This window comes from Cyprinus carpio, chromosome B15, assembly GCF_018340385.1.
Source record: "Cyprinus carpio isolate SPL01 chromosome B15, ASM1834038v1, whole genome shotgun sequence".
NCBI lineage: Eukaryota > Metazoa > Chordata > Actinopteri > Cypriniformes > Cyprinidae > Cyprinus > Cyprinus carpio.
In genome coordinates, this window is record NC_056611.1 from 16,297,572 (window position 1) to 16,312,415 (window position 14,844).

Consider the following 14,844-nt stretch of genomic DNA (forward strand, 5'->3'; position numbering starts at 1 on the left):
TCCTTCAAATAAATGTGCCACCTGAATGCTATGAAAACATGCAGTGCTTAACAATTTATTACACCACCTGTCATAATAGAGAATATTTTAAGAATCTGTCAAAAAAAATGTAAATCTAAAAATGTTATTGTCATTTATTGGGCAAATAACAAACAGGATGTTCTAAATAGTATTTATTCACATAATAACAAAAATGGCCTCCTTTGCCTTTGTTAACAGCTTGCATGCTTGCTTGAATTGTTATTTTTATTTTTGAGTAATTGGGTATCTGTTTAAAATTATGATTAATGTCTTTAATATAGATGTGCCACTTTTTTTTTTTGTTATTAGCAATAATTTTATTATAGCATTAGAAATACCCTACTACTGTAACTAAAGAGCTTATGCATATTGGAGAACTAACCAATACAGAAAGCTAAAAAATGATTTTTTTAATTGATAATATTGTTGGTTATGTTATGCATTTGAAATAGCTTTTTGTTTTTGGTTAAAAACCTCACATAAATTTGTTTTAATAAATTTATTAATCACTGTAGGCAATATAGTTTAAATCTCTAGATCAAAAATTAAAATATTAATGATAATTAAGACGAATAAAATCACAGTAATGTTCTGCAGGAACACGCAACGCGTGCACTTTGATCGCAGTCAGTCTCCTCTTACTGTAATTTCTTTATCCTGTAAAAGCGTGTGACATTTATATTCAGACAATTACACCCTGCTGTCCCTTCACAGTTTCTAGTACTCTCATAAATTACTTGCACCGCATGTTGACTTTTAAACATAAATTTAATGTTCAACAACAGATATTTCAGCACAGTGGATGTTTTTGTGCTGAATAGTGTCTCCCTCTCTACTGTGTTCTGTATGTTTAACGCGCATGCCTGCCGGCACTCTTTCAGTAAAGATTTCGACTTGATGCAGACTGTCAGGACGGGCCTTTATGCAAAAATTTAAAATTTGAATTTGTGACATTTACAGATAAGTATAGGACTGTTAACTGAAAGGTTTTTTTGGGGTTTTTTTTTTCGAAGTTGGACGTGCACTGTGGGCAGACCTGACTAATCAATAATGAGAATCGTTGTCGATGATTATCATTATCAATAATAATTAATATATTATTAATGTATTTTGTAAATATAATATTCAAATTTTACATTATTATAATTTTTGAATTATATTATAAATATATACATTATTAAATATTATAATATTAAATATTTTTAAAATGTAATTTTAAAAAGCTCTATTTTCGGCTTCATTATAACTCCAGTCTTTAGTGTCACATGATTCGTCAGAAATTATTCTAATATGCTGATTTGATGCTCATTACTTATTATTATGACTAGTTTTGAAAATTAGGTTTTTGCGCCTTAATATTTTTGTTGAAACTGTGATGCATTTTTTTTCCGTATTGAAAGTTTAAAAGAACAGAGTTTATTTGAAATAAAAAATATTGCATTACATCAATTTCATGCATTCCTGCTGATTGAAACTGTTAATTTCTTTAAAAAATCTTAATCACCCCAAACTTTTGAATGGTTGTGTACATTTGCATGTTTCACAGAGTTGTTTTAATTTTCCTTATTTAGGGCTGTCAAAGTTAATGTGTTGATGCATGTGATTAATTAAATAATGCTGGTAGCACATTTATTCACTTGACTATTTCATTCTGTTGTATATGTGTTCTTTTAGGAGAAACAGAATGTGTTAATGTGTTAACTTATTTTAGTTTGCAATTAATTAATTCTAATTGCATTTTAATAAATTGACAGCCCTACTAATTTACAGCAAATGGCAGGTTTGCTTTGTTGATACAGTGTTACAGCAGAAGAGATCCTTATCTAAATATAGTAATCTCTGACTTGTTAATAGTATCAGCTTTGCCTGACAGCCAAACATCAGAGAAAAGGAAGACAAAAGAGATTTTGTTTAATTGGAGCTATATTTGTAGGATATACTGTAGAATTTGCTTATCTTGGAGATAAGAGTTTATGAACCTTAGGCAGATGTAGTTGTGTTGAGTGCTTGTGTTTGTCTCTGCACTGTTTTTATTATCTCATAGTAGAAGTAGATGCACGGAACACGGAGAGTAAGACTTAAGATTTAACAACCTTTCCACATACACTGCATTTTCTGAAATCAACCACGCTAATCTCTCCATTGAGAAAACTAGTGTGTAAGCACTAGAACATAAAGGTGTAACAAAAATGTCAAATCCACTGTAATACCTGTTATGCCTTTGAGGTGTATATTCGAGAAAATAGAGCTTTTTCACATCTTAAAGAAGCAATTCTTCCAAAATTGCTGTTGTTTTTTCACCTCAATGTTGTTCCAAATCCATTTGACTGAATTTCTGCTGAGCAACAGAAAAGGAGATAGTTAGGAGAATGTTCACGCTGCTCTTTTTTTAATCTATTGAAAATTAATGGTGACCAGTGAAAGCAGAGGTAAAGGGCAACATTTTCTTTGAATGACTTACTTCAGTCTGTTCCTCACACAAAGCCTCAATATGACCTCAAATGACATGTATAGCACGATATTTGCTTGGACCACTTTTATGATACTTTTATAGAGCCATTTTGACTTGGTCAGCATTAGGGCTGGACCAGATTATTCGAATATTCGTTCGGTGGGTTGGCATTCGATTGGCAGTCTGTGGCCTAATGGTTAGAGACTTGGAGGCAGGTTCGAGTCTCGGTGCTGGCAGGAGTTGTAGGTGGGAGGGAGTGAATGAACAGCGCTCTCTTCCACCTTCAATACCCCATGGCTGAAGTGCCCTTGAGCAAGGCACTGAACCCCCAGTTGCTCCCCCGGGCGCTGGATATAGCTGCCCACTGCTCCGGGTGTGTGTTCACGGTGTGTTCACTTCTCACTGCTGTGTGTGTGCACTTGGATGGGTTAAATGCAGAGCACCAATTTCGAGTATGGGTCACCATACTTGACAAATGTCACGACTTTCACTTTCACTTAGAACCGTTCGGCCCAATAGTAGAAAAGCTGCTTATGAATCGCCCATAAGTGAACGTCATGATTCAGTTCATCTGGAAGAGAAGACAAAAATGCAGAGGACCTCAGCTGTGTGGAAGCACTTTAAATTGAGTGAGGACAAGACAAAGGCAGTGTGCCAGATATGCGATTAGAAACTGGCCTACCACAACAGCACATCAAGTTTGAAAAATCACCTGAGTTCTGTAAAAGTATGCCTATAGTATATTTTTGGTGTAAAAAAAGGAGCTGCATTTATCCGCCATGTTAATCAGTAATTTTACACATGATAAAAACGTGCACTTAATTTGCTTGGAAAATACTTGTGAATACGGCCATCATTTTTTTTTTTTAAAGTACACTAGCCCAGCCTAATAATAATTTGTCTATTTTAAAAGTATTGCTCTTAACAGACCTGTGTTGTATAACTAGTGCAGTGTCTATTCTCGGAGCATATAAGCCCTGCCCGTGTGAGGTGTGACGCTTCCGGCTCGTTCTGTTCTGTAGTTATTAAAAGTGTATTCATTCTGAATGTGTCGCGTGTCCATATTGCACCAAAATGCACACTGCACTCCTTTGGGTCCACAGCAACACACCCGCCACGTGTGAAGTCGATTGGATGAACGGTTCTCGACATAATAAAAATGCAACAGACTGACACACAGAGATTCCTGCCTTTATTAGAGAGAAGAATATGTTCAGCCCCTCCCTCCGAATATTCAGTGTTGATTACTATCGAAGTTTCGAGGCTCAAATTTTTTTATTTTTTTAGTGTTTTTTCAGTATATTTACAGATTTTAGAGATGTATTGTGGTTGTTTACCAAGACATTAGTGATTCTAGATACCTTGCTGACAGATCACAATGTTGTGACTTGCAGAGGATTACTTTCTCACTTGAGTGAAAGAGAAAACCCACACTGAAGTGTATTATTCATGATGTTGGAGACTCTTGATAACAAGGAAATATGCAAAAGATTAGGGAGGATTTTGTTGTGGATTTGCATGTACTGTTGTCCTCAATTTCTTGTTTGATTGTCTCTGCACCATCTGCAGGAAGCTGAGAGCAATCGACTGTGTCGACGATTACAGCTAAAGGACATCATCCCTGCAGAGATGCAGAGGTTCACCAAGTACCCTTTACTGATGGACAACATTGCCAAGTTCACAGGTATTCTCCCGCTTCATGCATGCAGTCTTTTTAAAGCATTGTGTTGCAGCAAGCTTTACATTAAAGTTAAATAAATGCTTGTTCTACACAATATTTAAACCAAATTCAGCACAAAAATATTTAAAAACAAAATGTCAATGTTTGAGATTGACATCCAAGTTTACTAACAGGTGTGACTCCTGTTCTCCTGTGTGCTTAAAACAGTTGGAGAACGAGGGAGAACATCTGTTCTGTCATTTTCTCTTACCCGAAGGGCTTGTCAATCATAGCTTTGCTGATTGACAGCAAAAAATGATTTGTGACACCCTCACCTCATGCCATAGGTATGTCAGTGATGTGACAGACAGCTAGTTGTCGACTGGAACAAACAAACTCATTAAAAATTCAGTTGTGAGCCCTGAAAATTTTAAGGAAGTCACTTCCGTTATTGAATGCAGTTGACTTTTTTTTTTTAATTCTGTATAAAATCTCAAAACAATAGTTATTTTCAACACTGATAAGAAGACATGAAGAAATGTTTTCATTAGCATTAAATCAGAATATTAGAATGATTTCTGAAGGATCACGTGACACTGAAGACTGGAGTAATGACTGCAGAATATTCAGCTTTCCATCACAGTGATAAATTACCAATTTAAAAAAAAAAAAAAAAAAAAAAAAAAATATATATATATATATATATATATATATATATGTATATATATATATATATATATGTATATATATATTTATAAATTATATATATATATATATATATATATATATATATATATATATGTATATATATTATATATATATATATATATATATATATATATATATATATATATTATATATATATATATATATATATATACTTTTAAATTAAAATATTTTCAAATAAACTTTAATTTCATAAGATACTATAATAGTATAAAATATTTATTAATATTTTGAATTATTTCTTTTTATATTTTCAGTATACATTTTACATTTATTTTTTATTTTCCATCAAATTTTTTTCACAGATTCCCATCACCCCTTGCGATCCCTCCATTTTGGGGATCTATTATAATGATTATTACTATATTATTATATTATTATTATAACTATAAGGATTATTCTTGATATATATGTGGGCAGAGTATATGTTTGACAAATAAGAAGTCAGACCCTCACCTTTATTGTGTTGGCTGTTCAAAAAGCATTTGCTGGCTGGACAAACAACCATTAGTAAATTAGAGCAATGCCAGCTCTTAAATCCCCATTATTATTCTGAAACGTTCTGAGGCGGGAACCTCACACTTTCAAAGAGTCTCTCACATTATTTGGCAGAAGTGTTAAATTGTGGCTCACTTGGCATTGTCAGAGAAAAGCAATAAATCTAAAGTATAATTAAAGCTGCAAGCAGCGATGAACGGGCCCTCGCACCCGGGCTCACCGCTAGCGAGTAGCTTTAGTAAAGAAGTAAACGGCGAGAAATATGCATTTAAATTTGTAAATATAAGTTGAATATGTCAAAGTCATTTATATGTGCCAATCTTCCTGTTGCCAGCAGGTGGCGCTATCATTATAATGGAATATTGGCCTTCAGATGTGTTCAGGCCAGGATTCTTATCGAACATGTGAAGTTTGGGGAAAGATCGAACATCTTATGCCTGAGTTATAACAACTTCTCTTCCTATGGCGAGACATCAAATTTTGTCACCACGCTATTGACACGCCTTTTAATGAAAACTCAAGATGTTCACAATTTAACATTGCAAAGGCCTTTTGATTAGACTGACCACAAAAAAGATTATTAAATGTCATAAAATTTCTAGGAGTAGTTTGTTACGGCGTAAAACATGTCACTTCCTGTTGCCAGCAGGTGGCGCTATAGCGATATCTGAATATTGGCATGTAGATATATTCAGGCCAGGAGCCTTCTCAAACATGTGAAGTTTGGGGCAGATTGGACATTGTATGTCTGAGTTATAGCAACTTCCTTTCTCATGGCGAAACATCGAAATTTGTAAGGCGCGCCACAGACACGCCCTTAAACGAAACCTCAAGATCTTCGCAATTTAACATCGCAAAGGCCTTTAGATTACACTGACAAAGTTTGGTGTTGATCTGAATAAATCTCAAGGAGGAGTTCGTTAAAGTACAACCCCTGAAAATGGCAAAAACGACACAAATTTTGCGAGAGAAAATTCAAAATAACTGACTTCCTGTTGGGATTCGAATTTCGTACCAAGAGACTTTTTTGTAGGTATTGGTGTGTTACATGTGTGTACTGATTTTTGTACATGTACGTGAAACGTAGCTCGAGGCGCACTCCGTTGAATATGTAAAGGTGGCGCTATCGAGGCATTTTGCCACACCCAATGGAATATTGGCCTTCAGATGTGTTCAGGCCAGGACTCTTATCAAACATGTGAAGTTTGGGCAAGATCGGACATTTTATGCCTGAGTTACAATAACTTTTTTTCCCCATGGCGAGACATCGAACTTTGTGATGGCTCCATGGGCACGCCCTTTAACGAAAACTCAAGATCTTCACAATTTAACATTGCACAGGCCCTTAGATTAGACTGACCACAAAAAAGACATTGATGTCATGAAATTTCTATGAGTAGTTCGTCGCAGTGTAAAATATGTCACTTCCTGTTGCCAGTAGGTGGCGCTATGACTATAACTGAATATGGGCATATCAATCTGTTCAGGTCAGGAGTCTTATCAAACATGTGAAGTTTGTGGCAGATTGGACATTGTATGTCTGAGTTATAGCAACTTTATTTTTCATGGCGAATCATCAAAATTCGTCAGGCCGCCACGGACACGCCCTTCAACGAAAACTCAAGATCTTCGCAATTTAACATCGCAAAGGCCTTTAGATTAGGCATACCAAGACAAAGTTGATTTGAATAAATCTCTAGGAGGAGTTCGTTTTAAAATACAAGGCATGCAAATGACAAAAATGATGCAAAATTTGCTCATAAAATTAAAAATAACCGACTTCCTGTTGGGTTTCGGATATTGCTCCAAGAATCTTTTTTGTAGGTACTGATGCTTTATATATGTGTGCCAATTTTCGTGTATGTACGTGAAACACAGCTTGAGGGCTGTTGATTTTTTTACGATAGGTGGCGCTGTCGAGCCATTTTGCCACACCCTCTTCTGAAACCTATATCAGACGTAAATTTTCACCAGGTTTGACGCGTGTTCAAAGTTTCAGGACTTTTCGAGCATGTTTAGGCCCTCAAAAATGCGATTCATTTTGGAGAAGAAGAAGAAGAAGAAGAAGAAGAAGAAGAAGAAGAATAATAATAATAATAATAATAAACGAAGCAGATACAAGAGGGTCCTCACACCATCGGTGCTCGGGCCCTAACTAGCGATTAAGGAGGAGGTGATTCTCCTCATATTCATCGGCACTTGCCAATAGTCTCAGTGGTGAGCACTAGAGGAAATAGAGGGCACTTGGCTGGCCAGGATGTTCTTAAAGAGTTGATTAGTCTCTTCTTGAAACGTGTGTGCATGTACGTAATGTATCGTCTTTACCGACAGATGAGTCAGAGGAGAAAGACAAAGTGAGGCGGGCAGCCGAATGCTGTCGACACATTCTCAGCCACGTCAACCAGTCCTTGAAGGAGTCCGAGAATACACAGGTAAGCAGTCAGTGCAACTCTCTCTCCTGGCTCGAGGTAGGCAGATTTTATAGCCTCAGGTCAGCTTAAAGGAAAGACTGGGAAACCAAAACATAATGATTGTCAGCATTCATCTTTAGGTTGAAAGTTCCAGGTCCTCTTACATCAGCCCTGAAACTGCACTCAGAGTAGAAACAGGATGATCCAAACTGCTGGAGATCATTCATAAGAAAATTCATTAAAAAGAGTTCTGTTAGGAAAATCTAATCTTCTCCAGCGTCTACAGTGTATTTCTTAAACATTGCAGCTTTAAAGGTTTTTTTGGTGGCTAAATTCATAAGAGGTCAGCCAATGTTAATGGATTCTTCAGCATAAATATGTATTGTGTTTGTGTCCCACAGAGACTAGAGGACTACCAGAGACGGCTGGACCTCTCTTCCCTCAAGCAGAGCGAGAACCCCATGATATCAGAGTTCAAGGTTAGTGCTTATCATACAGATTTGTCTAGGTTTTTCCTAGAAAACCGTATTTGAGGAGCAGAGAATAGCAGGTTATCCCACCAGCCTCTCTGTCATGCGGATCAACGTCAATCATATTTGTGCGTCTTGAGATTCATTTTTAGGAAGACAACATTGTGAGGAGCTAAAATCAAGTTGTGTATTTATTCAGACAGACAAAAATAAGGTTTTCTTGGCATCCTTTTAGTTTTTGTAGCTTGGGGAAAAAAATGAAATTTAATTTATACAAACTCAGTCCAAACCCAATCCATGTATGGTTTCAAATTCAATTAAAAATGGATTTTTAAATCGTTTCAGTCTTAAAGTTTCAGTCAGATTTAAAGCTTTTATTATTCAGGACATGACACGACTAGAAAAGTTTTATTAATGTATTATTAATATTTTGTACATTATTAATATTTTGAAGTAACTTTTGTATTTTTAATTTTAGTTTCAATTTTTATGTGCTTTTGTCAGTTGTATTAATTTTTTAATATCTCTATTTAGCTTTATTTTTGTTTCATTTTTAGTCATTTTAGTACTCATTTCATTTCAGTTATTTGCCAAGGCAACATTTCTCATTTTCGTTTAAGTTTTTATTCTGTAGTATTTAAATTGTGTTCTATTTCAGCTTTATTTTATTTAACTAAAAAGTAATAGGTTTTGATGCTAGCATTCATAATTGTATTTTGTGATTGACTCAGAGTAAGGAAGTTTTTGCCTAATTTCATTTTGATCTTTGTTAACAGATTGGAACTCTTCTATTGGTTTATTATTTTTGTATCTCGCTGATTGAATAGCATCAATAAAAAGAGTTCAATTTCGAATTTACCCTTTAACGCTCATATCTGGCATTCGCAATGTAGTAACTAATCTAGATGGGGGAGATTTATTACCCTCTCTGAAAATGTGGACCCAGTTTTATTTATTTGATTTGTCAGTGTAAACAATCAGTCGATCCACATAAGAATCAGATTTGAAGAGCAAACCTAAATTGGGTGCTGTATGAATAAAACTTGTAAGTCCTTTCTACAACGAGGATTTTCATTCATTTCTTGTCCCACAGAACCTGGATCTTACTAAAAGGAAAATGGTCCACGAGGGTCCTCTGTCCTGGAAGATTAACAAAGACAAAACTATTGGTAAGCCTCTGCTCTCAAACTTCCCAAAAGCTTGCTGTTTTGATGATTTTATAATAACACTAGTTTCTGTTTTTGCATCAGAGCTGTATACTTTACTCCTGGAAGACATCCTGGTGTTGTTGCAGAAGCAGGACGAGCGTTTTATTCTCAGGTGTCACAGCAAGAACCTCGCAGGGACAGCTGACACGAAACACATATTCAGTCCCATCATCAAACTCAGCACTGTGCTGGTGCGCTCGGTGGCGACAGGTGAGCTTCTGACTTCTCATTTGTCAAAAGTACACACTCTCTCCACATATATTTCAAGAATGAATCCTTACAGGGTTCCTTGATTTCCCCACACAGATAACAGATCATTCTTTGTGATCTCCATGTCCAAAAACGGAGCTCAGATTTATGAGCTGATGGCACAAACAGTGTCCGAGCAGAGAATGTAAGTTTTCACCTCTTCTCTCTTTCTAATGTTTCTGCAATCCACTACTCTCTTGTTTATAGAGCAGCATTGATTGTCTTTTGTACCAGGTGGCAACGGCAGATTGCTCAGAGGGCAGATGTTATGAATGCCAAACCCCACAGCGTCATTCCTTTGCCTCAGCACGAGTGTGTTCCTCTCTATTTACTACTTAAGTTATATCATTTTTATGTTTGATTTTCAAAATCTTGGTCTGGGACAAGAGTAACAATACAATCTATACATAACATGCATTAGAATGTAGCAAATATAAACAATAAAGGCCTTTACCTTACATAACTGTTCCTTTGTGTTCTAGTGGTGACAGAGACGGTGTCGAGTTAGGCAAGTTCAGCAAAGGCTCCGAACGGATCTCCACAGGAAGCACCCAGTCTGCAGGTAGCTGTGCATGTACAAACGCTCCTCTGATTGTAAAAGGGTTGATTGCCACCATACCCAACTCAAGCCTTCATCATCTGTCCTCAGAGAAAGACAGTGAATTTTCGCCCACGGCAGCCCTGCGGGATTGTGTCCCGGACACCAACCCTGGGGAAGAGGACCAGGTCCCGAGAGCTGGCAGGGATGGCTCGTATCTGGACTCTGAACTGTTGAATGGCAGGGATGCAGACTCTCAGTCCTGTTCTTCTAAAGCGGATGAGGCTCTTAAAACCTGTAAGATTGCATTTATAATGCATTACCTTACAAACACATCACTTTCGTATTGTGCTTATTTTTGACAACTTGAAATAATAAATGTGAAATAATAATTTACATAATAAATTGTGCTTGCCAGACATCTTAACAATGCCAGATTCCTAGAGTTAAGGCTACTGTGCCTGTTTGTTTGTTTTGGCTTGTCCTCAGCATTGGGAGGCAGATGTCTTTGTGCTGCCAACTCAAGAAACTGACAACTCAGCCTCTATTGATTAAAAAACTCCAGGAAAGACTTATTTATTTTTACAGCTGTCTTTTAATTAGTTCAGTATCTAACAGTAGAACACTTATAAAATCTTGTGTGCTTTTGCTTCCTAATGAGATACACTCGTGCTGAAAACAACACATATACGGGAACTTGGGATCATCTCTATTTTAACATGAAGCTTTTTGCTATTTGTATGAGTTCAACATGGGTCTTTTGGTATCTGAGCATCATGTTGGGAAACAGTTTGTTTTAGTAATAGGACTCATTTCTACAAATCAGCTCCCTTGAACGGTTTGTTTCAGTGAACAGATTAAAAAAAAACACTAAATGATTGTTTTACATCCCTGATAGCCCAATGTGGTGTATTTCATGCTCTAATATATTCAAATAACTCCATAGATAGGTGCATATTCCTTTTTTTTGTTAAAGGGATAGCCCACCCCAAACCCCAGATTCAACTTATAAAATATAGTCATATTCTGATTCAGTTAAACAAATAATATTTGTTTAGGTTTTGTGAAGCAGTTTAAACGGCTCAATTAAAAGTCCAGACGTTTCTAATTTTATTTTGGTAGCATCAGTTATAAATGGGGTCTCAATATCACACTTGTCCTGTATAGGGGCTTTCACACCATGTAGTTCTAGGAACTCAGTTCTAGAGACTAGCCAGCAGGGTAGTTCCTAGAGAACAAATTTCTCCCTCGGGCCGTTTTCCTGGTTGCAATTGCACTGGCAGCAGGAACTCTGAGGCGGCCGACAGCGATGTCTTTTTATAACGGAGATGGAGATGTAAACGCGCAATTTACAAGATTGCAAGAGCAAAAAGTTGGGCTAAGAGACAAATTTTTTTATGACAACTTGCAGTGTTACATATCATCGAAGCTGAAGTTATGTTATCAGCGTCTTCATTTCAGGTTGTTTTGGGGTAGTGTATCATTTAGTAAGATCTGTGTGTACACATGGTCTTTTTCAGTGGCGGCGCTGAAGCAGGTGCTGGTGACTCAGCTGATGGCTCAGGATGAGGGCGAGCGATTGTGCCGATCGGCTGGCAGTCGTCTCCTCAGGACCACCTCTCTACGCACACCGGTGGAGCACAGCTCCACTCGCACCCCTAGTCAAGCTCAGGACTACACCTCTGGAGATACGGGCTTCTACGAGTGCCCCGAGGACTATGGTGAGTGTTTGACCAAGAAACTTTCCTGTCCTGAGTTAATGCTGGTTTATAGGAGAGGTGGACTGTCAAGATGTGGCATGGAGGGTTGTACACATGCTCCGTCATCCAGGTGTCCCGGCTGATTGTGGTTGTGCTTTCCAGCAGCTTACCTGGTTCTGGAGGGGTACGGTGGCCCAGACGAGAGCAGTACAGATGATGATATTCAGGTCCGGAGAAAGGAGTCGAGTTTGGCCCACAGCTGTGCTGCTGACTCGGGCATCAGCCTCAAGTTTTCCTCGCCCTCCTCAGGCAGCACGTCCCGCCTCAGCAGACAGGTCCTCTCACATCTACGCTGCCTGCAGGCCAACCTCAACCACCTCAAGGTCTGTCTGCTCTCACCACTCTATGAATTTTAGGGCTCCACAATATATTCAATATTTACAATATACTCACGATTGTTTTGTTGGCTAAATATAATATGATCTTGATTATTTTAGTGCACTTTTTTGAGGCCATTAATTTCTTAAAGTCGGTCATTAGGCTAGTTTGGTCATTTGTGATATGGGAGCATCAGGTTTTTTTAGCACAAATTTTTTTTTTTTTTTTTTTATAGTTCATACGTTTTTAGCCACTATACTGAATTTTTATGACTGATACAGATCAGATTTTTGTCTAATAAACAATATGTAGAATTTATTTTTTTGTGATGTATTGTCATTTAATAATGTATGTTATTTATATTTTTTGTAATATATGCACAAATGTGTGTGTATTATAAAATAAAATCAGTTTTCAAAATGTTATTTATTAATACATAATTTATGATTTATTAATGATCTTTATTAATAATTGTATCACTGTTCTTGATTTAATTACAGTAATCATACATCATTTATTTATATTATTTATTTAATAAAATTGTATTAATACAATTATTAAATTATATACATTTATTAATGATTAATAAACAATGTATTGTTGATAGGATTTCTTAATAGTAATAATATATTATATATGCATTATAAAAATGTTGTTTATAATTAATAATACAAATAATTATATTCATTTAATGATCAGTATTATCAATAAATATAAATAATATATTAGTGCTATCAAACAATTAATAGAGATTAATCGTATCCAAAATAAGTTTTTGTTTACAAAATATGTGTGCTGTGTAATTTATTATGTGTATATATAAATACACGCACATGATTGAAAATATATTTATATATAATATATATATATATAAATACATGTAAATATTTTCAAAATGTATATACTGTATGCATGTGTATTTATATATGCATAGTAAATATACACAGAACACACATATTATGTAAACAAAAACTTTTATTTTGGATGTGATTAATCTTTTGACAGCACTAATAATAATAATAAAATATATATATATATATATATATATATATATATATATATATATATATATATATATATATATATATATATATATATATATATATAATATATAATTTTTTATTCTCATTTGATGCTATTATTTAAGAAATAGCTGTTTGAAAAATCTGATAATTATTTAAATAATAACTAATAATTAAGCCACCAGATGTTGCTATTTATTACTAGACTTAATATTAAAGAAAGAGTTTTTGAAGTTTATTGACCAATTATTAATGATCATCAGTGTTTCTATACGTTTGAGACTAAATTAATTTGGATCATATCTTGGTAATGTTTTTCAGGAGATGGAAACAAAGTATTATAATCTACTTCGCCAAAGGCCAGTTGGCTCAGCCGCAGATACGGACGAGAGCAGAGGTAACGTGGACACCACAGTGACTGCTAAACATTTCAGATCAACTGTTTCAGGATTATTCCATCATTCTACTCTGTCTCATTCCTCCCACAGATAAGAAATAGAGTGGCAGAAGTTCCCGGCTCCTGTGATGAAGGGGGCATCGCTTCTATCCATAACATGCTCCGCACAACCCTGTCTTCCTCACTGCTGAACACCTCCATCCAAAAATAAGAGGAATACTCAAACAAGGCCTCTCGCTTCTGTCAGCACTCGTCAATTAGGGAAGACGGACTGTCTCCTCTCAGCCTTACCTGTCCCGACTACATGTCCTCATTCCAATGAACGTGGGCAGTCGAGTCTCTTCTCCTTCCCCAGCAACCCTCGCTAGAGAAAGGAGAACCATACCAAAATGTACAAAGCTGTGTGTTTAGAAAATATATAAGTTGAGAAAGGATTTTTTTTTAACTAATAATGTAATAAGCTGTTTTCTTTTTTTTAAAATCCCAAGATGTATTTATTTTTCCTTTTAGTGTTTTCCATGTTTCTCGCATGCTTTTGGCTGTTGAAACTCTTAAGCTGTCTGTCGCTGTAGGCTCCAGTGTGACTGAACAGGGTGAGCGCTCCAGAATTCAGACTCTTCTCTCCCCCACAATCTTTATGCGTGGAAGCCTAAGTCTGTGCAGTACATAAAGTCAAGTTTTTGCTCAAGGCCTCCCTCAGTTACTCCAGCCAGCTGACATTCCTCCCAGAGCCCTGGCCTGATTCATTCGCCCCTGAGACCCTCCCGCTGAGATGAAGAGTGGATAGAGTCTGCAGCTACATTTTGATGACTGCAAAAAGAGAAGATTGGCCATCAGGATTGAAGGTGATGCAAAACCTGGAAATAAAGATGCAATGACAAAATCTTTGTACTGATCAGTTTTGGCTGTTTTTTTTAAATGCAGGTGCTGGAGGAGTATAATGAGTGCATGTGCTAGAATGTTCGTGACACAGAATGGGAATTTAAGTAGCTTGTCAATCAAAACTGCATATAATAACTGCAACTCACTGTTGTGATTGTCTTTTAACATGGACAAGAGCTTCTGGCAAGTTCCTCCTTATGAGTTTAAGTAGTTTCATATTTCTTTTTCTTCA

At 36.1% G+C, this 14,844-nt stretch overlaps 1 protein-coding gene across 6 annotated transcripts in view; it reads left to right on the forward strand.

The window, feature by feature from the left end:
* LOC109104317 (rho guanine nucleotide exchange factor 12-like) overlaps window positions 1-14,613 on the forward strand; it is a 60,867-nt gene extending 46,254 nt beyond the window's left edge. For 4 of the 6 annotated variants that reach the window (XM_042739469.1, XM_042739471.1, XM_042739473.1 and 1 more), the window contains 13 exons: window positions 4,043-4,157; window positions 7,689-7,789; window positions 8,170-8,247; window positions 9,332-9,407; window positions 9,489-9,656; window positions 9,753-9,840; window positions 9,930-10,007; window positions 10,178-10,257; window positions 10,345-10,530; window positions 11,754-11,954; window positions 12,096-12,316; window positions 13,655-13,730; window positions 13,822-14,613. In XM_042739469.1, coding sequence (XP_042595403.1) covers window positions 4,043-4,157; window positions 7,689-7,789; window positions 8,170-8,247; window positions 9,332-9,407; window positions 9,489-9,656; window positions 9,753-9,840; window positions 9,930-10,007; window positions 10,178-10,257; window positions 10,345-10,530; window positions 11,754-11,954; window positions 12,096-12,316; window positions 13,655-13,730; window positions 13,822-13,832 — 1,479 coding nt within the window. In that variant the 3' untranslated portion in view covers window positions 13,833-14,613. The remainder of the gene's footprint in view (window positions 1-4,042; window positions 4,158-7,688; window positions 7,790-8,169; window positions 8,248-9,331; window positions 9,408-9,488; window positions 9,657-9,752; window positions 9,841-9,929; window positions 10,008-10,177; window positions 10,258-10,344; window positions 10,531-11,753; window positions 11,955-12,095; window positions 12,317-13,654; window positions 13,731-13,821) is intronic. The other 2 variants (XM_042739470.1, XM_042739474.1) reach the window with 1 other exon arrangement.
* The last annotated feature ends 231 nt before the right edge of the window (window positions 14,614-14,844 follow it).